Source organism: Eulemur rufifrons, chromosome 7 (assembly GCF_041146395.1).
Source record: "Eulemur rufifrons isolate Redbay chromosome 7, OSU_ERuf_1, whole genome shotgun sequence".
NCBI classification, from domain to species: domain Eukaryota; kingdom Metazoa; phylum Chordata; class Mammalia; order Primates; family Lemuridae; genus Eulemur; species Eulemur rufifrons.
The window spans coordinates 190,314,117-190,340,401 of NC_090989.1; the positions used below are offsets into that span (position 1 = coordinate 190,314,117).

General features: G+C 57.3%; 1 protein-coding gene across 2 annotated transcripts in view; it reads left to right on the forward strand.

Moving 5' to 3' along the window:
* Window positions 1-236: 236 nt before the first annotated feature.
* Window positions 237-26,285, forward strand: part of UNC5A (unc-5 netrin receptor A) — a 58,828-nt gene continuing 32,779 nt past the window's right edge. Inside the window, exon 1 of one of the 2 annotated variants that reach the window (XM_069476159.1) lies at window positions 237-576. In XM_069476159.1, the coding sequence (XP_069332260.1) occupies window positions 507-576 (70 nt within the window). In that variant the 5' untranslated portion in view covers window positions 237-506. The remainder of the gene's footprint in view (window positions 577-26,285) is intronic. The other variant, XM_069476160.1, reaches the window with a different exon arrangement.

Below are 26,285 nucleotides of genomic sequence, written 5' to 3' on the forward strand. Positions count from 1 at the left end.
TCCACTCCGGGTTCCAGACTCCTGTCTCTGTCCCTGGGGACCGCGCGGGGCGGTGGGAGGCCTCCCCGCCCACCACCCCAGCCCCTCCCTGGGGGAGCCTCAAGCATCGCCCCGAGGGATCCCCGGTGCTAGGGGTGGCCCGCGCGCGTCGCGCGGGGCGGCCCGACCCCTCCTTCCTTCCCCCGCCCCGCCCCGCCGCCGCCCCACTCCGCTGCTCCAGTCCGGGTTTTGCGGCGACCATCGGCCGGCTCCCGGCTGCGGGCTCCGCGCGGCGGCTGGCTCGGTGCGCTGCGCGGCTGGCGCTGCGCTCCGCCCCGGCTGCATTGCTGTGCTCCGCGTGCCCAGGGGAGCCACGCGCCGCGTGCGCCCCGCAGCCGGCTGCCCAGAGGCAGCGCAGTCCGCTGGCATGGGCCCCGGGGGCGCCCCGAGCCGGGGCTCCGGGCTGAGGCGCTGAAAGCCGCCCTCCCGCCCGCGGGGCCCCTCGCCTGGCCCGCCCGCCCGTGGCCATGGCCGTCCGGCCCGGCCTGTGGCCGGCGCTCCTGGGTATAGTTCTCGCCGCCTGGCTCCGCGGCTCGGGTGAGTCACGCCGCGCGCGCTCTGGGGAGGCTTGCGGGGGACTGTGCGCGCGAACGCTCGCTGCTCTGGGGGGGTCCCTGACCTGCGCTGCCGGACCGGCTAGGAGCCCCGCGAGGCCAAACTTTGCGAGGCGGGACGCTGGGGCCGCCTCTCGCTGCTGCGCAGCTTCCCCGCGCGCTCTCCCGGAAGCCTGGGTTCTGCCAAGTCCAGGAGCAGCTGTCAGCGCGCGGGGCTGACGAGTGTAAACGCCCCACGCCTCCGGGTGGGGGAAGTTTGCTTGGCCCTGTAGCAGGGTCGGGGGTTGAATCAATCCTGGGGAACCTGACTTTGAGGGTTCGAAGATTACAGGGTTTTGACCATACCCTGGTGCCCAGGAAAGGGGGTGGGGGTGGGGGAGGCGGTTAAGATACCTCTTCCCGGTAGCATCTGCCCCAAACAGCCACTCACAATCTCCCGGCTTGGCACCTGGCCTCTGCCCACGTCCAGAACATAGTGTCCTCCTCTGTCCCCGCCACACACGCTCGCACACGCACACACTCAGGCGTGGAGGCGCATACACCAGCCCCCAGCCCTTGCAGCCAGCACAGTCAAAGCTCTGCGGTCCCCGTGGCGGCGGGGGTGAGGGGCTGGGGGTCCTAGCCTCCCGGGCTGGGGGGTCAGAGTTGTGTGGTTGGGTCTGCCCGCTTCCCTTTCTCCCTTAAACTCCACAGCCCTTCTTCCTCTCTGCATGCCCCATTGGCCACCCTAACCTGTGAGTAACTCAGCCCTTGGCCCACCGCCTTTCCCTTAAGAGGGGGTTTGGGGGGAGGAAGTTCCCCTGTATCCTTTGTCTGGTCTCCCTGAGCCTCCACCTAGGCTGAGCTGCTGGGGCCTCCTGGTCTCTGGCCCCCATGCACTTAATGGAGCTGAGCTTGTGTGTGTGTGTTGGTGGTATGTGGCGGAGGTGCCATTTGTGTGATCAAGGGGGTTTGGGGCTTGCTTAGAATTTCTTGATTCTTGCTGCGCTCAGAACCTGGGACATTGCCCTCCTGCCTGGCCAGGCTACTGCTTACCAGAGGAGTGTTGGAAGGGAGCACTGGGGTTCCTGAGCTGCCAAGCCAGATTGATTGGAGATCAATGAGTGAGAGCTCAGGGACCAGCACAATGATTGAGGCTGATGGCTGTTTCCTTAAAGGGTCTGTCTGCGCAACGCATCCTGCACCCACCACTGCCTGACCACCCTCCTCATCCCTCCCTCATCCTTGCCTCTGCTCCATCCTACCCACTCTGTCCCCTCCCCATCACCTCCCCGTCACCTCCCCATCCTCCTTCAGCAAACCTTCCCCACGGCCTCCCCTTCTAATCCTGAATGAGTTGGGAGGCTGAACTGCCTCTGGGCACGTGTATGTTGCACACATGTGCGTGTTAGGGGTGTATGCAGAGCTCCCCAGATGAACGCTCAGGGCGTGTGGATTGACCATGGTGAGCTGGGGTGTTGGTGCTCTGTACACAGGGAGGCGTTGCCAGACACTGAGCAGGTGCCCGGGCCATGTTTGCTGAGTTGGATGTTTGTGTGAGGGCTGTGTGGTCATAGCCGCATGTCACCCACGTGAGCACGTGTTAGGGCCGTGGGTTGACATGTGTGCTAGGAGGTGAGGGAGGTTGGCATGGTGTGTGCAGCGTTGGTATCTGTGTGGCCAGATGGGCGTGTATGCTGGCTGTGTGCAGTCGCACAGGTGAGCATGTGCAGATAAGGAGTGACAGGCATTGGTGAGTCAGGACACCGCAGCCCGAGGTGAGGAGTTGCCACATGGACTCATCAGGAGACCATGGGTGGGGGATCTGTGTCCCTGGTTGTTGGGGCACCTGTTGGGGCCTGACCCAAGGTTGCCCAGGGAGCTGGCCAGTGGGACCAGGGTGGCAGGACTGCCCTAGAGCAGAGCCTGCCTCCAGGCATCAAGTCTCTGGCCTGTGGGAGGAGTTGCTGAAGGCCAGGAGGTGGGGGTGGGCCCTGCTTCTCTGGGGCCACTTCCTGCTGTCCCCCACAGGCTCTGGGCACGTGTGGACGCCCAGGCAAGCTGGTCCTGCAGTGACCCCAGCTCCTGCTATGCCACCACTGAGCACCTCCTCAGCAACAGCAGCCAGTGAAAAATGTGTCTGTGAGTGGCTGAGGGAGGGATGGCCAGCAGGGGGCGCCGAGGTCCAGCTCGACTGACTGCAGCTGCCTGCTCCCCAGGCCACGCGCCCACCCTCTGTTGCCGGATATCACACAAAAGCCTGTCCCTTCAGCACATTCTCACCTGGCAGGCCCTCTCTGTGCCCGTGCACACAGCACCTGCCTGTCCCACAGGATTTTCCCACTTACAGCCAGCACACGTCCCTGTGGTCTCCCTGTCACCCAGACCTCCACTCTCTTGAGGGCAGGGAGGGAGAGTGGGCTCTCCTGGAAGGCGGAGATGAAGAGCACCAAGCTCTGGCATTGCCCATCCTGACCCCAACAGTTTGCCCCTGTTCCTCTTCCTCAGGCCTCTATCCCATCCTCGGGCCCGGCCTGGACCCATCTGTCCACCTGCCACCCCCAGGATGATGCAACTGTTTGAGGGGAAGGTCTTAATTCTCTAGGGCTAGGAGATACCCTGTTCTTGCTCCCCCTGCCTTGCCGATGGGGAGTGGGGGGGCTGGGCTTTGGGGTCCTGTAATGCCCCCAGGGAGAGCTGGTCCTCCGACTGACCTACTGCAATCCGCTTGCCTGTGTTGGGAGGGGCTTCCCCCAGGAACCAGGGATTGGGGTTGATCCAGGTACTAAACCCCCAACCAAAAGGCACTGGCCTGGCTCCTACTCCCAGGAGTAGCCAACCATGGCCTCAGCCAGGAGCTGGAGGCCACTGCAGCCTCACATCCCTTCCTGCCGGTGCTGCCCTGGAGGCTGCCCTGAGCTTGCAGTGGGGGACCCTTCTCTAGGTGAGCTCCCCAGTGCCGGGCTCAGCTGCTGCCTGGGGACATTTGTATCCACGTGCATGCCTGTGGGGCCTGCTGGTTCTAGGCCAACCCTCTCCCGATGCCCCCTCCTCTCAGGGGCACTGCCATCCCCTCCCCCTGCCCCCTAGCCTAGGGCTGGAAACCTTAGCGTCTCCCTTGGCTCTCCCTTCTCCTTCACGCTTCACATCTAATCTGTCACCAAGTCCTCCAGCTCAGTCCTACTTGTGACATTGCTCTTTTGTCCCTTACCTGCTTTGTTTCCTCCTATCCCCTACCCTGCCCCTTTCTCCCTCACCTGTCTCACCTGGACGGCAGCAGTGGCCACCCCTACCCACCCCCTCCTGCACCTCCTGCACTCAGACTAAGCCCCCGCATTGGGCTGGACGCCTGCTAGCAAGCTTTCTGTGACTTCCTAGTGCCTGCGGGTGAGTCCAAACTTTGACCCCTTTGGGCCCTTAGGGAAACACCTGCCTCCTTCATTATTGCCCCGAATAACTGGGCTGGTCCCCTGGGAGGTTGGATGCCCTCTCTGGCTTTGACTGCCAGTGGGCTGGGCACCCCCAGGCCCACTCTGGCTTTCAGACTGCAGCTCTCTTGCCTTGCAAAACCTGGTGCCACATGACCCCTCCAGCATGCCCCCCAGCCAACACCCCAACCTCTCCAGCTAGGTCCAGGACTGGGCCACACCCCTTTGCTGCTGCCAATTCCCACACTGTCCTGCTCAGGTCCCCTCCCAGCCCCCACCCCCATTTCAGTCCAGCCTCCTCCCAAAGGCCTCCCCAACTCTTCCCCCTCACAGGGATCCTGGCCCACTGATGTTCTTTGGGTGGGCTAAGGACAGACGGACCACTGATTCCTCAGCCCTGGGGCAGCTGCCACAAGCCTCTGGCCCTAGCTGCCTCCTCCTCCAGTGCTTCCCACAGTGTTGCCGTTCTCTGTGGCACTGTGACCCTGCTCCCTGCCTCAACATGTGCCAAGTCACGACCAGCCAAGTGCTTATTGTTTCTCTTTGTTTCCTTGGTTTGAGTTTGGGTTCTCTGGCCAGGACGGGAGGGCTGCTATTGCCAGAGACGGGGGGAGAAGTTTGTTCTGCTTCCCTCAGCCCACCCCATCCCAGTCCCTGGACACAGACTGCTATACTCCAGGGAGGCTGGAAACAGCCTCTTGTCCACAGTGGGGATCAGTAAGGCCAGGTGCCATCGTGTGGGGTGGGGGAGTGGCATTGTACCCTGGCCACACACACAGACAGCAAACCAGCTCACATGAGTTGTGTGTTTGTGGGTCACTCACACAGGTTGTATATCCATATCTGTTGAATGGGAACCTCCCTGCCCACCCCCATCCCCACCCCAGCATAGATTTTCCCAGAGTGGGTGTTTTCTCATGCGAATAGTGTCATTCTTAGTGTTGACATCAAGTCTCCGGGCTGCTCTGCACAGCACCTGTGTGGGGCTTCTGGTTCCTGAGGCTGCACCCTGGGCCCCAACCACCCTTGCTGCCCAGATAGAAGCTGGGCTTCCTGCAATCAATTCTACAAGCCCACCTCTTCGTTCTTCTTGTCTGCTCCCATAGGAGTGGCATCGGAGTGTCCTCCTGCCTTCTAGGGAGCCTTGGCACCCCGTTCCTGCCAGGCGGAGTGGAAAGGGCAGGGGTTTGGTAGGCAGACAGGGCCAGCTTCCAATGCAAGCCACGAGTCCTGGGGCAAGTGATTTTTACTCCCCAGCCTGTTTCCTCATTTATACAATGGGTTATCTTTGCTTCCTGGAGTTACAGTAACGAATCGATGGGCAACATAGAGAGACACCCCGGGGGTACCCCAACATCCAGCAGGTGCCCATGGCTCGTTTGTCTCCTTCCTCCATTTTCCCTCGCATGTGAGGGGGCATGAGTTAGGACGGAGATGGAGACTTAAGCTGCGTCAGGGCCAGAGATAGGAGAAAAAAGCATCTCAGTGTGAGCTGCTTCAATTCTTGCTGCCCAGCCCCAGGCAGGAGGCCCAGAAAGAAGTCATTGCTCTAGTCAGAAGAAGCCCCCTCCCCACTGCCCAAGTCGGCTCATACACCACCCCCTGCAAGGATGTCGGCTTGATTCAGAAACCAATTCTTCCAGTGGCGAGGGGCAGTTGTTTGGATGTTCTGAAGATGATTCAGGTTTGGCTTGTCCTGGAACTGAGTGGTAAATGATCAGCTCTGACACACAGGACATGGCAGCAGAGGAAGGCAGGAGCCCTGAATGGAACAAAATCCTAATCCTCATTCTATGTGATTGCTATGTGATCTTAGACAAATCACTTAACCTCTCTGAACTGTTTGCCTCTTTGTATACTAAAGGATTGGACTTGATGACTCTATTGAGGCAGTGGCTGGTGCCCAGGGAAGCTGCCTCAGGAGCCTGGATTGGGCTCTGCTCTCAGCAACAGTTTCCCCCAGGAACTGCTCACACCTGCCCAGCACCTGCCACCCTGGCAGGGGCTGCCTGCATTGCCTGGAACCAGGTGGCTGCTGGGGCAGAGCCAAAGGTGGCTGTGAGGCAGAGCTGGGAATTGAGTCCTAGCCCCCAAGCCCAGGAATGAGGTCCTGCTTCAGCTGGGGAACACTCCCAACGGCAGAAACAGGCCTCCTCAGGGTCCTCAGAAAGTCAGGGTGCCAGTGCCGAGGCCCACCCTCTTCCCAGGCACTGATGTCAGATGCCAGAGCAGCCTTTGACCCCCAGGGGCCAGACCCCCAGGCATGTGATGGAGATGGTGGGACAGGTGAGTTGGTAAGCTCTGGGGCCCAGGTTTGGAGCAGGACTAGGGTGAGACAAGGGAGGTGCCCAGGGTGCAAGTGCAGGGCCAGCCCCTGAGAGTGAGCGCCCCCACCCCTGCCTCACCCTGGCCCTGGCCCTGGATCTGGCTCCTCCCTGCACTTCGTCCATTTCCTTGTCTGTAAAGTGGACTCATAAAGGAACCCGCCTCCTAGGGTCGCTGTGCAGACCAGGTGGACCAATGCATGTCAGTCCTGGTACACAGTAGGTACTCAATAAATGTCAGCAATTGATGATGGATATGGCAGAGGGCACAGTCTTGTCCCCTCCCGGAGACAGTGTGGGAGTCCTTGGCCGTCTTTGTGGGAGAAGGTGCAGCTGGGGGACCAGGTGGGAGGGCAGAGGCCTGAAGTGAGACTCCCATTCTGAGATAGGGGACAGGCCTGGCTGCTGCTTCTCTGTCCCTTTTCACACCCGGGACAAGGCATATAGACATCCCCTCACCCTCTCCAGGTGTGGTGGTTGACTGGCCCATCCCAGCCCTGTCTGAGGTGTGGGAGAGGAGGAGAGGCTGAGAGGTATGGGGAGGCCCCTAGGTGACAGCTGCCCATCCCCACAATAGGGGAAGTTTTAGGTCCTATTTAGATGGGGGAGGGGCCCTGAAGTCCCTGTCTCTGAGTGTGCCATGCTGGGAGCACCAAGGGCCAGCATCATCCTGATTGGTGGGTCCCCTAGAGCTGGGACCCTCCCCATACCTGGACTTCAGAGCTGTGTCCACCTGGAAGGCTCAGGGTCACCTTGGGCTCCAAGCAAATGTGTAGCTGATATTTGGGGAAGGGAGGGTGCAAGGGAAGGCCAGAGGAGTCAGTCTGACAGACCCTGAGGAAAGCTACGGGGGCCTTGGGAAGGGAACTTGTATCCCACCTCTGCCCTACAGCTCCCCAGCCAGGGCGGCAAGTGGAACTCCCCGTGCCCCACGCCAGCAGGTCTAGGATCCAGGAGCCTGCAGGGGAGCGCACCTCGAATTAGGCTCTACCTCCTCTTAATTGGCGCAGGGGCCCAGTGGAGCTGAGGGGCTACTGGGTTTTCCCAGGCCTGCATCTTTCCAGCCGCCCCCCCACGCCCCCCGCGTCCCCAAAAGGTGCCAGGCCCGCCGGCAGTAGTGCCTCCTCAGCACGTGAGCCCCCTTGTCAAGGTGGCTCGGCGGGCGGGGGCACGAGAGAGCGGCGTGGGGCGGCAGGTGCCCGAGCCAGGGGAGCCCGAGCCAGTGAGCCGCGGCGGGGGCTCGGGGAGGGGCGCGCCCACAGGGGCGTCCAGGCTCAGGGTGGGCGCTGCGGGGCGCCCGGCGGCCTCGGCCCGCCCCGCGCGGGGGAACGCATGCACGGTAAAGCCCGGCGGCCCGGCTGGAAGGGGCGGGATCCCTCCGCCCGCCAGCCCGCCCGCGGCCGCCCGCCGGATTACCGGCTCTTTGTTCGGGGCCTGTTAACAAGTTCCTGGCTGAGCGCTTGGCCGCCGCCCGGGAGCCAGCCTCCGGCCTCCGGCACCGCGCCTCCTCGCCAGCTGCTGCCCCCACCCCACCCGCCGTTCTCGGCCCGCTGAGATGTGGCTGGGCGCGGGGCTGCAGTGGTGATCTGATGTGTGACCTCGCGCCGAAGGGAGGGGACTCCCCCTTGGCCCGAACGGTAGGCCAGAAGGGCGGGCGGGAGAGGGGGGCGCTTCAATGCGCTGGTGTCGTCATTCCCAGTTTACTGATGGGGCCGGGACCCTGGGCAGGCAGGGGTTCCAGTCCAGGCCTTTAACACCTACACGCATTCTCCTTCTGCTAAGAGGAGAGACTCTGGGGCGGGAAAGGGAAGAGACTTTGGGGGCTGTAGGCAGTTACGTTTTTGATTCTTAACCTGGTCGTAGTAGTAATCGTGGCTGGTGCTCGGCTCTGCCTACATCGTCTGATCAAAACCTCAGGACAACCCAGGAGGTAGGTGGCGTTAGCCCCATTTGTCAGATGAGGACATTGAGATGTCAGACAAGGTCACACTGCAGGAACTGGGAGAGCTGGAACCTTACTGGGCAGTTACGGCTCCACCCGACACCCCCACAATCCTGTGGGGGCAAACCCTGAACCATGTGGCTGTTTACTGCCAGTTGTCTGGTGCCTGGGGGACCTGATGGGAGCGCGTAGGAGACCTTGACCTCTGTGTGGTCTTGCTAACTCCCTCACCTCCTGGAGCCCATTCCCCATCTCCATCTGTCCACTGAGCCCACCCTGTGTTCATGCTTCCTGAAGCTGTCCAGACCACCAGCCTTCGATTATAAAAGTCCTCTGGAGGATGGCTTTCCTCAGCTGTAGCCCTGAGCTTTAAACCAAAGGGACTGCCCTGGGCCACATATCTTCCAGCAACTGGGACTGTTCAAAACCACTTTCTTATAATGAGACGGAGCCTATCCCAGCCAGCTCCCCCAAATGGTTCTTGGCCCTTCCTTCTGGGGCCAAATAGGATGGCTTCCCCTTTTTCAGCTAAGGCAGGGCTCCTGCCTAGCGGCCTCTGCCCCTCACCAGGCATGGCCAGTCCTCTCAGCTGTTCCTCACATGACATGGTTCCGAGCCCCACTCCCAGCCCTCCACACCATGTTACCTGCCTCTGGGCGTCAGGCGAATAATGACACCCTCCTCAGTCCTAGGAGCTCATCACACTGTGCCTGCCTAGCATGGAGTAGCAGAGGACACTAAGTGTGTCTGTTGCGGTTATTGGAACCCAACCCACACTGTCTTAAGAAAAAAAACAGAATTTAATGTACATGTAACTGAAAGGTCAGGGGTAGCTCTAGCTTCAGGCATGGTTGTATCCAGGGAAACAGCATGACCAAGATCCTTCATTCCTCTCTGCTCTTAGGGGTTCAGCACCACCGCCCAACACCCTCTTCCCTCACAGTCCCTAAGTGGCTGCCAGGAGCTCCTACGTACATACTAAGAGGCCCAGGCCCAGTGAGGGGGTGGGGAGCATCTCTTCCTTCAACCACCCAGCAAATGTCCCAGTCTTCCATCACTGGTCCAGGTCCAGTTCTGTGCCCAGTGTGTCAGCCAATCACCACAGCCAGGGGTTATGGTTATGCAGCCATAGGGCTGGAGTCACCTATGCCATTGTCCTATTACCCAGGCTGTATGCTGCTCCCCTCAGTTTCTTGTCCACCAAGAAGGGATGGGGACAGTCATCCTCAGATTTAACCAGTATGTCATCAATACACTTTGCCAAATATTTAATAAGCATGCTGAATAACACCAGGGACACAGCTCAAAAGTAAAGCCGGAGTCTGGACCAACATTGTTTTATCCGCAGTGCTCGAAAACAGTGTTGGTCATTCAACAAGTTTTGCATTCCCTTAACTGTGCTGTCATCTGTTCATATATCTCCATTTGCTGATCCTAAGATCAGGTGCCTGGCTGAAACCAAGACACATTGTGTTTCCAGTCTGTCCCTGATCTACTAGGACAGTACCCCTATAATAAAGGGAAGCTGGTCTGGTGTGACGTTCTGTGGGGATCCCAGCATGTCTCTCGGGGTCCCTCCTTCCTTTGCTCATCTGCCCTTGACTGAGCAGCTCTACTAGAATCATGCCTGGAGTCTGCATCAGGTCTGCTGGGCATGGCTACTGCAATAGACATTTGCTGGGTTTTGTATCTGTCCAGCTTCCATTTCCTGTCCCACCAGCGCCCCATGACCTCTCCCCTTGTATACAGTCTTAGTGCGTGTTTCGTGGACTCCTTCATCCCGGCAGCAGGGCCTAAATGAGCTAAGTATTAAATATTTCCCCTGTCCTGGTTCCTTTCCTTCTTCAGAACCTGTTTTTTAAGCCTCTGTTCCTTCTCTCAACAACTCAGTCTCTTGTCAGCATTTTCCCTTTTTTGCTTAAATTTGCTAGAATCGGTTTCTGTTGCTTACATTCAAAGAACTCTAAGTGTGATACATTCACCAGGACAAACTTTCTTCCTTTTCTAACAACTAAGCTACAGCTCCCACCACTCCTGCCCCATGACAGCCCCCACTGCCACTTTCTTAGAGGTCAGCAGCAGGGTTCAGCCCCTCCTGGTCTTCCTCCTCCAAGCCCCCTCCCACCCTGTGCTGCTCTGGCATTTCCCAGGAGCCTCAATGGACCTGCACTCAGCCTTTCCAGCATGGTCCTTCAGTCCGTGCCTCTCAGCCGTGGCTTTGTCCTTGGTGTCTGGCCATCTTTCCATGCTGGGCATGTCTGGCCAGAATCTGGGCCTACCTGGATGTCTTGCAGTTGCCCTGACACTTTTCTAGAGACCTTCTTCCTCCAGATCCTTAGGCATCACACAACCAGAGAGAGATCCATTTCTGAGTCCTACCTGGTCTTCTCAAGACCCCTTTCCTTCTAGACCCCTGGCTCCACTCAGGGGCCTGTCTTTGGTGTGAATTGCCAGAAACTCACCACCGAAAGGCCAGGACACCTTCTGAGGGTGGTCAGTATTCCCTCTCCAGCAGTGGTGTCCTGACGAATGTTTTACAGTTGGCTTCATGGTGTGAATATTCCTGTGGCCTATTTCAAGCTATCAATGTGATGTCAACTGGCTTACAAAATTCTAGAAATTTTGATGCTTGGCTCTCCTATGCCAGGGTGAGCTGGCTCCAGTACAGTGCTGCTCCTGACTAAGGTCATCCCCACCCTTTGAAGTGACCACAAGCAGGGAGTGGACAAAGGCCTCTTAAGCTTTTCCCTGCAGGACGACTGACTTCTCTAGGCTTGGAGGGGCAGCTTCCCTGCTGGCTCTTTGGGAGCCGAGGTGGGGGAGAGTCAGTTAGGCCCTGGAAGATTGTGCTTTAGAGCCAGGGCTCTGGAGCTGATAGTGTGGGTTAGAATCCTAAACTGGGTGAACTAGGCAGGTTATTTAAACTCTCCGTGCCTCAGTGTCTTCACCTGGGAGATGTGGATAATGAAAGGTTCCTACCTCAGAAGGTTGCAAGGACTAAATGAGCCATTCCACGTGGAACACGGAGCCCATGCCAGCCCACAGTGAGTGCTCGCAAGTGTGGGCTGTGCTGTCAGCATTGGGCATGCTCACTGTTGGCCTCCCTGTGTGGCACAGCCCTGAAGTGTATGGGGGGGGGGAGGGATCTTTGGTTGGCAAAACTGGCAGAGCGCATCAAGGGCAGGACCCTGAAGGTCTGGAATCTTGGCAAGGTGCTGGTTCTTGGATAATGAGCATTCATGAGGGGCTTGAGAAGGAAGGCTGATATGGTGAAGGATGGGTCACCAGAGTGACCTGGCTAGGTATGACTACCAATAGCCTGGAAGCCAGGGTGGGTCTCCAGGACATGCAGAGCAGAGAGGTGGCAAGGGCCACAGCAACATTTGAGAGCCCAGACAGGCCAGGCAAGGGCAACCCACCTGCTGGCCTGTAGGCTGGCCTGTGGCTTCAGGACTGGTCCCTGGCCACCCCCTCCCTCTACCCAGATACTTGTTGAGGCCAGAAGAGGAGAGGAACTCAGGCTGGGACCTTGGCACATGGTGGGATTTGGCCAGAGAGTGAAGGGAGGAGGAAGAATGGACACTCTCCAGTGACAGTGGTGTACAGGGGAGCCGGAGGCCTGCAGCCCAGCTGGAGCAGACAGCACTTGTGGGGGGCCAGCGAGCGACAGGGCTGGCTACATCTCTGCACTGGAGAGTGACAGGCAGTGAGCATTGTTTAAGGAAGATTAATCTGGCAGCGCATGGAGGATGAATGAGAGCAGGGAGAGGCTGGAGGCAAGGAGACCAGCCAGGAGGCTGCTGCGGTCATCCAGGCAAGAAATGACGAGGCCTCCCTTCCCAGCGGCGAGCAGGATGGAGTGAGAGAGATGGATGTGGGAGAAACTGCAAAGGAGGAGATGTCGCATCTGGCTGTTGCATGTGGGGGGCGAGGGAGGGGGAGGAGGCAAACATGATTCAGAGCTCTCCAGCCTGGGGAAGTGATGTCAGAAACAGAAAATAGATGGGGAGCTGGGCTGGGGGAGAAGCCAAAAGAGCAAGAGGCTCCGCCCAGGAAGCTCCGCCCTGCCAGGCTGTGTCCAGAGCATGGACAGGGCTTGGGGCACTAGCAACAGAAACTGGCTCTGGCCATGTTAAGCAAAGGGAGTTTCAGAGTCGTCAGGGCTGGCAGACGCCATGGCCAACGAAGGACGGACTTAAACCATGTCCTAGGAGAGAAGTCCCCAGAAGGTCGGGGTGGGACTGGGGCCATCCTGTTTCATCTAGGGCACTGAAAGCAGTCGAGGGGAACGTGGCGTGGCTTTGTTCTGTGTAGCCCTCAAGGGGAGGGTCAGCGCCAGCAGGGAGCAGACACAAGGAGGCTGAGGAGGAGCAGTGGCAGGCAGCCGCGGCAGGCTGTGAGCTCCCTGGCAGTGGCGCTGTTTGGCCCTCTCAGGCCATGAGGGAGACCACAGATGGGGGGCCGGTGGCCTCGGGGAGCTCCATGGTAGAGGGGAAAGGACGGCCTTTGGATCCAACTTGGACTTCACTCTCGGCCCCACCCTAATATTGGCCTTGAGAAGTCTCTTACCCTTTGGGAACTGGGCTTTCTGGAGGGATGGCTCCATCTTGTGGGGTTTTGTAGTTTCTGTGCTACCCATTGTTTTGCCTACTTAACATACTTTCTCTGGGCACAGGTCCTCCACCCTTCCTTTGGCAACCTCGCACCTGTGGTCCTGTCAATTACCATACAGGGCCCCTCCTCCCCAGGGGAAAGCACCTGACCAGCCCGGCAACCAGAGGTGGAGATCCTGGATGCAGTGATTGGTCCAGGTTGGCCACGTGACCTGGGCTGAGCCAATCAGGATCCTCCCCATGACTTTTCCCGCCTGGAGGTGGCCCTCCACTGTCCCTGGCTGCAGTGAGGAGTGGGGCCAGGACCACTCCCCCTCATGTGGAGAGCACCCAGTGTAAAGGCGAGTGAAGCCAACACAGGGAGATCAGGGACAAGTGGAAGGAAGGACTGTCCTGGTGGCCCAGGCCCTGAGGCTCTGGTCCCAGCAGCTCTTCTCAGTCCGGTGAGCTGCCCCGACAGCCAACCTGGCTCTTGATCTAAGAACTTTCTGCCTCAGACGTCTGCCTGTGTTAGTCAGGTTTAAGATGTGACGCTGTGGGCAAAGCATCCATCCAGAGGCAGCCAGGTGGCAGTGTGAAGGGCATTCAGCCCCCAGGTGGCAGATATCACATTCAGAAAACTAGAGAATTCACATAAAAATCCAGATTTCAGGCTTCTCTTGAAAAATCAAAATCTGGACTGCACAGTCAGCCCATTGTCCTGGGTGAGCTGGGGCTGGGACCTGGCCACCACTTTGGCTGGCACGTATCCCGCAGCCTGTGCATCCCAGCCACCCCCTGTGTCCCACCACCCCCTGCACCCCCTGCCCTGTGCACCACACCACCCAGTGCATCCCCACTGCTTGTGCACCCGGCTCTTGGCACCTCCACTGCCCGCTGCAACCTCTGCCCTGTGCACCCCCACTGCCCCGCACACCCCCACTGCCCAGGCTGTCCCCACTGGCCCACTAGCCCCCACCTCCCAGGGCACACTGAGGCTGCATTCTCCACCCTGGGCACAGCGCTCAGGGAGTGCTGGGTACTAAGGCTGTGTGCAGGGCGCCCCCTTCCCCTGCACCATCTGGGGCCTTGGGGTTCACCTGTGTGGTTTGATGTGCTGCGGCTTGTCAGGTTGAAACATTTAAAAGATGATTGGAAACTGGGACTGGCACTTGGAGAGGCAGCCAGGGTGGGAAGTGGAGGTGAGAGACCCGTTTATGAGGAGCCAGTCAGGGATGCTGCAGTGAGCTGGGATCCCATTCTAAGAGGTGACTGGGGAATGGCTGCAGCTGGGATGAAAAAGGAGGATTTGGGGACCATTCTGAGGAGGCCAAAAGGTGGCCAGGGAGAGAGTAGCGGGGGCCCGGGGAGTTTAGAGTTTGGGAAAGGAGAAGAGGCAGCCTCGGGAAAGGCCCATGGAGGGGGCAGGAGGAGCCGCGGGCCTGTGCTTAGAAGCAGGCCTGGGAGAGAAGCCGACATTAGCACACGATGCAGAGGCCATTTGGAATTTGCAGAGAATGGAAGGATATCAGAGGTAGAAAAGGCACAGGATACTGTGACGGCTTTGGGAGAAACTTGGGGAAAGTGTTTACAAAGTACTTGCACAAAAGTTCTTGGTGGGTGGCTCAGAGGTGCCCAGCTCAGAATTGCCCAGCCTCCCGGCTGCTGCTGCAGCGCCATGTGCCAGCCCCAGCTGTGTGGGAGGCAAAATGGGCAAAAGGCCTGGGCCCCAGCAAGCTTTTCAGAGAAGCAGAGAGGATGGATGAGGGACAGGGCTAGGTGAAGATGTGCATCAGTCATCCAATAAGCATTTATTGGGCACTTCCCATGTGCCAGGCATGATGTTAGGCACCACAGAGACACAGTGAGGGCTGTGTGACCACGAGTGAGCTCCGTGCAGGGGTGTGTTGGGCAACCAGTGAGACAGGATGGTCAGGGAAGGCCTCTCTGAGAAGGTGATGTTTGAGCTGAGACCTGGATGCAGGGAAGGAGCCAGCTGTGGGTGCAGCAAAGGGCCCATTCTGGTCTGGGCACAGGGAATGTGGAGTTGGGTGGAGAAGTGTAATGACTTTGTCTGTGTCCTTTGTGCACATATAGCAGCCACCTCTGCTTCTAGAAAGGCACAGGGGGAGGAGCAGAGTGATTGAGAGTCCCTCTGGGGGCACATCTGATAGGGTCAGCTGGCCGGCGAACGTCAGGAGGCCGGGGTCCCAGGCCTCTGCGCCCACAGCACAGGCCCCGGGCCAGACACAGCTGGAGCAGGAAGAAGGAGCAGGCCAGGGCTGTAGTGTTGCTGATCCTGGGGCAACAGGCAGGAGTGAGGGGGGAGGGTGCAGGGGGAGACCAGGCAGGCCGCCTCAGCCCTTCGGGGGCCTCGGAATTATCCAGAGGGGTCTCGGTGCTGACCATCCACACCATCTCCCAATACCAAATGCTAACTTGTGAAACAAGCTTAAGGAAGTCCGCTGAAGTTGGGGACTTTGATGCAAATATATATATTTTTTTAATCAAGGTAAAATTCACATATAATTAACCATTTTAAAGTGCACAACTCAGTGACATTTAGTACATTTTCAATGTTGTGTAGCCATCACCTCTATTTAGTTCCAAAACATTTCATCAGCCCCAAAAGAAGACCCCTAATTTAAGGGGTCACTCCCATTTCCCCCATTCCCCAGCCCCAGGCAAATGCCAACCTGCTCTGTCTCTGCGGACTTGCCTGTTACGGATATTGCATGTAAATGGAATCATACGACCTGTGGCCTTTTGCGTCTGGCTGCCTTCACTTAGCGTGATGTGCTCAAGCTTCATCCCTGTTGCAGCATGAGTCAGTCAGTACCTCCTGCCTTTTTATGGCTCAGTAACATGCCACTGTGTGGACGTACCACATTTTCATTATCTGTTCATCCACCGATGGACATTTGGGTTGTTTTGACCTGTGGTGATGGTGACTAATGCTGCTGTGAACATCTGTGTGCCAGTATTTGCTAAATACGCTTTCCGTGCTCTCGGTGTTTCCTGCAACGTGGAACTGCTGGATCGCATGGTGACTCTGTGCTGAACTTTTTGAGGAACTGCCAAACTGTTTTCTTTAGCAGCCGAATCATTTTACACTCCCACCTGCAGTGCATGAGGGTTCCAGTTCCTCCACGTCCTGATGCTTATTTTTGAAATATTAAATTCTTGCAAAAATTGTTTTTCTCATGTCTTGGTGCTCCTGCCTTGCTGGTGTCTGAGTCCGTGTGCAGCCTGCCCACCAGGCCAGCCAGCCCTGCCTGGCATAGGTCTCATGATTCCAGATTGGCATCAAAGGGTGGGTGGAGAGCCCGGGCAGCTGGCGGCCAGTGGCGGGGTCAGGGTTGGCTGTCAGGGTGGCTCTCCGCCCTCTCAGCCCGGTTCCCCGGTTCACCCTCCCTTCTTCCTCCTCCACCCTCCTCCACACACCCCCCCAGCCTGGAGCTGCCCTCTCGCCCCTCTGCTCCGTTTTGTGTGTATGTCTCGTCACCGGGATAAATGTAGCTACAAACAATGCGGCGGGCTGGGTGCTAATTTGTCAGACGCAGTACGCGGCTGTGATTCCGAATACATTAACATTTTCACATGAAATCATTTCAAGTATTTGTGATTAAGAAGTATTTGTTTTAAAGCATCAGGATGATTTGCTGCAGGCCTGGGGGGCGGTAGGGGTGGAGGTGAGGGAGCCCCCAGGTGTGATGTCATTCGAGAGCCCCAGTGCAAGCAGTCACCACTCCATGCCACCATGCCCACCCCAGGCTTCCTGGGCATGGGGCCAGAGGGGGCGAGGAACAGGCAAAGCGCAGGACCAGGGAGTGGGGGCTGTGGGGTCTCCCGGGACCAGAAGCCTTAGCCCCACATCTTTCCCCAGCTTCTCCATGTCATTTAGCCTCACTCAAATGTCACCTCCTCAGAGGGGCTCCCCCTTGGCACCCAACCTCAGGTAATAGCCTTCACTCTGCTCTATCTTCTTCATGGAGTCTGTCAGTGTTGGAGGTGACTTTCTTTATTGACCCATTTACTTGTTTATTTCCTGCCCCTTCCCCCCATTAAAGCACATGTTTGTCGAGGGCAGGGACTGTGGCCTGCTCACTCTCGCTGCTCACGCCTGGGTGGGCGGTGTGGGTCAGTGGGTGGAGGGTCATGAGAGGGAGGGAGATGATTGCTCAGGGGCACAGACAAGCCCTCAGCATACCAGGCATGCTGTCATGCTTGAGTCAGGCTCCCTCTGTGACTGGAGGGACCACAGCCCTTCCCAGGCAAGCCACCTGTGGTGTGCCAGGCTTCCCTGCACCTGGGAGGTACATGTTCATTACCACCGGGGCTGGTACTCACAGGCCCCCACCCCCTCCCTCCACTGACACCCCCGCTCTTCGAAGCCTGTCTGTGTCTCAATCCCTGTCACCTCCCTCCCTGGGTGCGATGAGAGTCACTATGACGGGTTCCATAGGGCTTTGGACAGACTGGCCCCTCCAGGACTCCCCTGCTGCAAGCTTTCTTGGTTGAAGACCCTCCCTGTCCTCCCAGGGGCTCCCAAGCAGGGCTGTCCTCTCCAGAGCAGCTTGTGGCGTGCTCAGGTCTGGGCATGAAGGACGCGCCTCCACGGGGCCTGTGTGCTGGCCCGTGTGTGTGTGTGTGTGTGTGTGTGTGTGAGAGTGACAGGATATGGTCAGACCTTGCCAGCGAGAATCAAGCTCCTCCCTGCAGGCCTCTCTGTGGGGGCCACACAGTAGGCCTTTCCTCAGCCTTCTGTGCCTCCCAGGCGTCTGTGGCCCCACACCCCACCTCCGTGCCCCTCCCCCATATGCCCCCGTGAAAGGAAAATAACTAGAAGCTTTTATCGTTCAGCAGAAGCAACATCAGAAAACAATTATTGTTTTAATTACCTGCTGTCGCCATACAAGACAGGGAGGTTGTAAAGTGTGATAAAATCTTTCATGTTAATGGACTGCCAGCCTGGGCCAGGGCACGATTTATGGCACTGCAGCTCCAGTGAGCTAGTATGCAGCCCCCGGGGCCTCCCTCTCCCGGTGCCTGGGGCCCGGGCACCCCCTGTGTCCGTCACTCCCACCTGGGCCAGCAGGGACAGGCGCGCTCAAGCCCAGTGCACATGCAGGTGTGTCTGGAGGCACCATTCCTCTGAGGGCGAGCCGTGGGTGGGCCCCTCTTTCTCTCCTCAGAAGGGGGGCTGGTGTTGGCTGGGGCTAGTTCTCCCTGAACAGGCCCTCTCCCCACTGCTCTGCTCTGCGCCACCTCGGACTCCTCCCCTGCCCACTTCCACCTCCCAGAGCCTGACCACGGACTGCCACTTCCTGGCTGAGGACCTCCCCTATCCTGCCCTCAGCCCTGCCAGCGCCACCTCCGTACCCACCCAGGCCTACCGTGGCACATTCCTGCTCGGGAACTGGCCCTGTTTTCACACACCTTCCCTTTGAAGCCTTACTGCAGAGCTTTGGGGAGGTGCTGTTATTATGCTCCCACTTTACAGATGTGGTAACCGAGGTATGGAGGAGTCGTGTTTGGCTGGCAGTCTGATTTCAAAGGGCTGGGGTGAGGACTCAGTGGGGTGACAGTTGTGACATGCTTAGGTCAGTACCAGGAACAGAATCCATGCCCAGTCTCTTAGCTCTTGTAATAATTCTTGTTGCTACTATTGCTGTTCAACCTGGAGCAAATCACCTAACTGCCTGAGTTATGCCTCACCTGTCTCATCTGTTAAATGGGGACAGCAATCACCTTTCCTCTAGGGTGAGAGGACCAAATGAGCCCACAGTGTGTGGCTCAGGGTAGGTGTGTGGCGAGAATTCGAGACCTGTGAGCTGCTGTCACTGCTGTTACCATGAATGATGATGGAAGTTCAGGCTGGGAAGATGGGTTGGAGCCACATTCTTCAAGGCCTTTATTGCCACACCGAGGAGTTTGGGGCCATTCTGGAGATGATAGGGAGCTGCTGAAGATTTTAAATCAGGAAAGCAACGTAATCAGATCTGGGTTTTAGAAGGATCACAGTAGCCAGTGGAAAGTAGGTGGGCAAGAGGGAACCAGAATGACACAGACGGGGACTGATGAGGCTGTGGAAGGGGACGGGTGGAGGCAGGGACAGAGGCCAGAGCTGAAGTGAAGGTGAATGGCCAGGGCTGGGTCACCCCTTGGGCAGAGGAGGAGTTGGGGCTCATCAGGCTGGCCTCTGCTGAGGCTCAGACCTGTTTTAGATCCTCCCTTCCCTCCCAGTGCCAAGCCCCGGACCTGGTACATGTGGTGGCCACTCTTGAAGCCAGGACACAGGTAGTTGGCTGAGGCCAGAAAATGGCAAGAACCCCTGGGGCTGAGGCTGAGCTGGAGTGGAGAGGAGCCCAGCCTGAGGGACTCCTTAGGCCCTTGCCTGGGCCGGGGGCGGGGGTGCGCCTCTCCTGTCCCCGGTCCCTATGAGCCTGGCTTCCCCTCCCAGACAGGCTCGGGTGCAGCCCAGGAGTTTGCGGGGATGGCTGTGCTCAGCGGTTCATTCGCTCTCCCACGCATTCTTTCATTGTCAGCTCACATCTCCAGCAAATGTTTGCTGAGCTCCATCTCTGTGTCTCTGTGCCGGGCTGCGAGCCGGGCCTTGGGAACGCCGGAAGCATGGTGGAGCCGTGCGTGTGCCCTCGTCGAGCTGATATTCTAGTGGAGAAGGTGGCAACACACCAGTGAACAAATGAAGACGTGAAATAATCACATGCTGTTGGTAGTACTGAGAAGGAGCTGAGACAGGGTGCCGCCCCCCCAGCCCCGTCCCTGACTTGTCTGCACGTGAGAAGTGGCTCGAGCTCCCCAGCCCTGCCCAGATGCAGGGTTGGCGTCAGCAGCCCAGCAGCCTGCCCCATCTTGGCAGTCACTTCAGAACTCTAGTGTGTCCCCAGGGCCTGGGAGGGGCCGTTAATTTAGGGTCTTTCTATGAACTCTTTTCCTCTGAGAACCCAAAGGGGAAGAAAAATGCCAGGAGAGGACAAAAAAGAGCAGGAGGGATCTGATTTCAGAACTCCGGAGGAGCAGCGGGGCAGAGGCAGGAGGGCTCAGGGCCCTGCTTGCTGAGAGCATTCATCCAGCAGCGCGAGTGCTCCTCTGCCTCCCTCCTAGCCTGCAGTTCCTGTTTCCCTCCCTCCCTCCCTCCCTCCCTCCCTCTCTCTCTCTCTCTCTTTACCTGTGTCCCTGCCTGAGTCCGAGTCCACCCCACCCTACCCTCCCACAGAGAAGCTATCCCCAGGTGCTAGAAGATGGTGTCCCTGATTACAATTCAATCTGCCAGCGTCCCTCCCCCTTCCCTCCCGATTCTCTGAGGAGCCACAGTGTGCACTGTAGGGGCTCCTGCAGGGACCAGCCTCATCCCCCGTAGCTGGGCTAGAGGGCCTGGTGGGTCCCACCTTGTGCCAGTGGCCAGGGAAGAACCGTGCCAGCGTGCAGCCCCACGGCAGATTTGAGTGTGAGAGGTCGATGGGAGTGCATGGGCCCTGGGTGGCTTGTATGACTCTGGCCTGGGAGTCACCACCTCTTTGGGATTCTGGGTGGCAGCTGCTTCTCATAAAAGTGTTCAGAAATCCCTGGCATTGGGGGCAACCCCCACACTCTGCAGGCAGCATGGTCAGGGGGAAAGGCAATCTCAGGGGGGCGTCTTGGGCTGACAGGTGTTGTCATGCCTCACACAAGCCTAGGAATGGGGCCTCTGGCCAGGGACTGGCTTGCACGCCTGGAGGTGAACATTGGCATTGGTGTGACAGAGTAAGTATGTGCCCATGGGTGAAGGTGACCTTGCTGCATGCTTGGAAAGCAGGGATGCCCGCCCCTCAAAGCCAGCCCCTGGGGGCTCAAGTTCACCTGCCAGGCCTGCCTCTGTCTAAGTCTGAAGGGAGGTCACCTGCCCAGGCCAGTGCGTGAGTCTCCCAGGTGGGGGTTGCTAGGCAGCCAGCTGGGCCCCCTGCCCGTGGCTGGCAAAGGTCCTCATCTAGGATTCTCTAACCACCCGGCCCAAATTTCAGGAAATTCCCTGATTCCTTCCCAGCAGTTCCAGCTGCTCTGATCCATCACTGCCCTGTGCTGGCATCCCCCTGCCCGGCTCCATCCTCTTCCCACCTGTCAAACGTATGAAATCACTGGGCTTTTCAAAGGGCAGTTCCTAATCTCCCCCAAGGTGCAGGTGAGCAAGTGTGTGTGGAGGGAAGTGTGGTGTGGGTGTGAATACTGTGCCCCTGAGCATGGGGTGGCAGTGCCAGTGTCTGTGTGAATGGATGCCTCTGATAAAGGGCTTGTGTGTGTCCGACAACTGTGTGTGTCTCCTAAGTGATCTGGGGTGTGGGTCAATGTGTAAGTGTGTCTTAAAGATGGATTCATCTGGAACTAGAAGCTACTGTTTTCTCATTGATAAGGAGCTGACAAAGAAAGGAAACCAAGGTCTGAGTGAATAAACAGTCTTCCGGATAGGGAAGTGGGAGATATGAGCACAGGCAAGAACTGAGATAATCTTTTTTTTAACATTTAAATAAAATATCTGGAAGAGGATGTGTATAGCAAAATCACCAAGTTTGCAGTTAAATCTAAACTCTCCTGGGTGGTAGTAAAATGCCAATCTTTAGGAAGATCTTATCTTGAAAGGCAGGGGGCTGGGCAGAGAATGGCCAGCAGGTTTCAGTTTTGGTAGAATGATGTGGATGGTGTCTGGGGGAAAATATTTGGAGTTTTTTTCCTAAAGGGGGACCCAGAAGGGCAACAGCAGACTGGACTGATGGGGAAGGGAGTTTGAAACAAGCTATAGATGTCCCCTACTCCCAGGAGGTCAGCGAGGAACACCGGCACCCAACAATCTGGTGTGCTTGTGGTCACACCTCCTTAGGGGAGCACCAGCCTATTCCAGACCATGTGATCCGGGTAATTCATTTCCCTCAGTTTGCACATCTGTGAAATGGAGGTAATGATCCCTGGGGCCTGCTTCACAGGGATGTGAGGGCAACTGGGATCTCACACAGATGACAGTGCGTAGGGAACTGCAACGTTCAGTTGCAGTGAGTGGTTGTTACTGAGAGGGCTGTGTGAGAGGGGAACGGTCGTAAAATCAGACTGGCCCACCTGGGACAGTCTCAGAGAGGCTGAGAGGGAATGTGGTAGAAATCTATAAAATTGAAAAGGGCTTAGAGAAGGGGACTTGGGCTCCTTCGCTAAATCCCAACCTGACAGGATGAACCCCTCCCCACCGCTGGCTCCCAGCAAGGCTCAGGAGAGGTAAGTTTTAAACCAATAACAGAAAATCCTGCTGCACTCAGCAGGGAATAAACTTTGAAAATCATTCCCCCCTAGAGGTGATACAGGCTGAAAATATAAATTGCTTCCAGAAAGGTTTAGATAAGTTCATGGATGGCAGAGCCAAAGTAGTTCTTGGGCAAAATTAGAATGTTAGGAGGCCTCTGCCCTGGGAGGATGATGTCAGAGAGGAAGTCCCCACCAGAGCCAAAGTCCCAGGCCAGACACAGCAACCTGGTAACCCTGTCTTTGTATAAGTGCGAGTCTATATTTAGGAATAGCTTGTCCCTGTCTGAAGTAGATGCCTCCCCTCCCACCAGCCCACCTCTGCTCTGAAACTACCCCACTGCTGCTTCGACACCCCCATTAAACCCCATTCCATGAAGTTCCCCAAACCACTCCCAGAGCTCCACTCTCATAGTGCCAACTTCTGTCTGTGGCATGCCCCTTCCATCTCACCTGCCATCGCAGAGCAGCCGCCCCTCACTCTGTGTTCTGTCTTCCTGCCAGGCCCTCCAGTGAATGCTGCTGGCTGCTGACTGCCCACAGCCCATCTCTGCCTGGCTGCTTCTCCCAGGGTCCCTAGCAGAGGCTGGTTGAATTGGGGCTGATGTTCAAGCCCTTCAGGGGCCCACAGCCTGGAGAGCTTGAGTACCTGAGGATGGACTGATATCCACACTGGGGACAGGGTCACCATGAGGAAACAGGTGTGCTTGGGTGTGTACCAGGTTATCTGTCTTGGGCATAGGGTCTTAGTGGACAGGGGATGAGCAGGGGAGGCACGGTTATGGAGTATGCTGCCTCGCTGCTGTTTCTAAGATGCTTTGGGCCCTGTCCACGTCGCCATGGATGGGCTGTGTAGCAATTAATAGCCTTGAGCTCTGTTTTAGCACCACGGACAACAGTCCGGGACATGGTGCGCTTTCAGCACCATGGACAGCCCCATGCGTTCCCGGAGCCACTTCTGGGCTTTGCCTCTCCCTGCTCTGCTTCCCATCTGCTCGCTTCCTTGTGGAGGTCCACCACCCACGGGGACCTCTGGAGAATTCATTTATCCGTTTGCAAAGATTTCTTGAGCACCTACTATTGTGCCAGTCACTGTTTTGCAAGCAAGATTATATTACTGAATGGAAAAGTCAAATACTTGCTTTTTGGAGTCTCCATTCTTCAGGGTGAGTACTCCCCACAGAAACTCCCAGATCTTGTTCCAAAAAGTGGCCCCGCAGGACCATGATGTGTGAACAGATTATGATTTCTTGCAAACCTGAGTCTGCTGCCTAACTCTGGTGTGAGGGAGGTGGAGAGGTGGGAAAGTAGGGACTGGTAAGACCTAATTCAAATGGTATTTTAGGATTCTAGGAAGCCAAGAACATGCTCAAAAGACTTCAATGGCTCCCCAGTGCCTATAAAAATAAGTTGCAGTCCCCCAACCTGTCATTCAAATCCCTTGGTGAAATGTTCCCGATCTGTCTTGCTGGTCTTATCTTCTTATCTCTCTTCTTATGTTTTCTACACTCCAGCCAAACTCGATTCTCAGTTAAGAATCTTTGGGTTGCAATATGATAGAAAACTTAACTCACATGGAGTTAAACAGTAAGTGGATGTTATTGACTCTTGTAACTGAAAAGCCCAGAGGTATGGCTGACTTCCGGCTAAGCTTGATACACTGGCTTGAACAATGCCGCTCTGGAACTACTCTGGCCTTTTCTCTGCTCTGTCTTCTCTAGTGTTGGCTGCACCGTGGGTCTCCTCAGGCATTCTCTGGCATCTCCCTACCCTCCCTATCTCGGGAACAAGATGACTGCAGCAGCGCAGTCCCTGCATCCTCACCCCACACCATGCAGGGGAAAGAAGACTTCTCTCTTAAAAAGCCCTAGTGAATGTCTCCTGGGACCTCTTTGACTGGCTCACCTGCCCATCTAAACCAGTCTCCATAGCCAGGGCAGGAGATAAACCACCCCTGAAGCTGGTGTGTGTGGTGGGGTCATTTCCACTCAAACCACATAGCTGAGTATGGAACAGCAGTGGACCCCCAAAGAAAATGGGGCTACTGTTTGTGGGAAAGGGGGAGGTGGAGGCTGGGGCGGCAGTCAACAGACATCCAACCATGGGCATGCTGTTTCCTTTCCTGCGTCTGTGCTTTTGCATCTACATGTCTCTGCCTACGTGTCCCACCTGTCATCCCACCTGCTCATGCCCTATGCCATCTTCAAGGTCCTTCTCAAATGCTGCTGCCTCCCAGACCCGACCCCGTCCCTCCCCTCCAAGAGTCATGTTCACCTTCTCTGGTCCCTCACAGCACTTTGCTCACCTGTCCTCTTGCCATGCCTTTAAGACCTCATCCTCCAAAACACCTAGTGCATACTCTTTGTCCCAAGTGGACACTGAACAGAAGTGGCTGAGCTGGGGAGGTGGGGCAGCCCAAGGTTGCTCAGCCACAAGGGCATCGGAAGAGGATAGACTGAAAGCAGGAAACCCAGAGCTTTGTGGAAACAAGGTCCCTGATCCACAGGTGGTGAAGAGAGTGGACATGCATCCCAGGGCTTGTGTGCTGGAGCCTGGGTGATGGATGACTGCTGCCATATTGGCTCCGTGGGCTGGGATAACAGCATCACTGAGCCCCAAGGCAGGCCAGGAAGACCACTGGTGGGGCAGTCCCAGGGCTGTCCCTGGTGCCCAGGTCACACGGCCTAGGCTGTCTCCAGCCTCCAAGCCCAGTAAAGGCTTGGACTTGCCTGGTCTGTGGGTAGGGTCCTTGGCCCTGAAACTGCCCTAGTAGGGCCAGTCTACATGTGACTGGAAGGCCAAGGATGTACATGGAGGAGGTGACCTAGCCTGAGAGTGGGAGCATTTGGGGGAGGTTGGTGGGGTTCTGGGAGAGCAAATGCTAGAAGCTAGGATAGAAGCAAGCAGCACTCTGAGCTCCTCCTCCCACTGTGGCCTCACTGCCTCCTCCTTCTCACAGTGTTAACTTTCTTCAGGCCTCTCGGGCTTTGGTGGGGGTTGGGGAGTTGGAGGAGAGAGGAGGGACTGGCAAGGAACCTGCTGTGCCTAAGGGAGAAGAGACTGGAGCAGGAGCGTCAGAGGGAGGAGGGAAGGAACTCAGAGGTGTGGGGACAGCTGTGAGGGGTGCAGGGACAGGGACTTGGCTGTGGGGGGGGGGGGGCAGGGTGCCAGAGCCATTATTCACTTCCACCAGTGAGCCTTTCAGCTTCCCAAAATGAGATAATGCTCACATCGGCACTTTTCTCTTTTTGTGCTCCTGTTTTAATAGCAAGGTGCGCTTAACAAGGTAGACTTTGCAAGGGGGTGACCAGTCTCCCTCTCTTCCTCCCCTTGAGGCAAATCCTCAATCTATCCAGCAGCTGCTGGTCCAGAGCAGAGCTCAAGGGGGCGGAGGGCTCATGGGAAGGCCAAGTGAGGACTTCCTAGCGGGAACTAATGGGCAGGACAAAAGGGAGGCTCCCACAGCCCCATCCGCCCACCCCCACCCCAGTCCAGGCATCCCAGGTGATCATGTTCTAAATCACCAACCAAGGGGACTTGTTAAGTTCAGGCCAACTTCAGAGAAAACTCATTCTGCAGCGGGACAAATGGGACAGGTGATAGGGAGGCCTGCCCCCATGACCCCACCTTGACAGCCCTGGAAAGGCAGGTAGCAGGGGCGGGAGGCTAGGGGACCTTCTCGCCCCGCTCCTCACAGGTGCCCCCTACGGTCCTACAGCTGCTTCCCCCAGCCCTGAAGGAGGCTGGCCCGGCTGGCGTTCCCATCTGATTTCTTCACTCTGGGTGTCTGGGCTTTGGTGTCCTCACTGGAAAATGCCCCCCACCTCCTTCACCAGAGGGGGACAAATGACTTGGCATTGAATGGATGCCGCGTGACTTGGTCATGCATGGACAGCTGCAGCAGGCAATGGGACTGTCAGAAACTGTTCTCGTCTCTTCAGCTGACCTTGTAAGGTCCCAGGGTCAGGACCATGCAATAATGATCACGAGCTAAAGTTGTAGGGCACATCAACTGTCTGCTCTAACTTATTTCCTTCAGGCCACAGAGCTGCTCCGTGACGTAGGCGATTGTGGGTGCCACTTGCAGACAGGGGTGTGCCAGAATCTGAGGGATTGTGTGACACACAGCTGGCCAGAGGTGG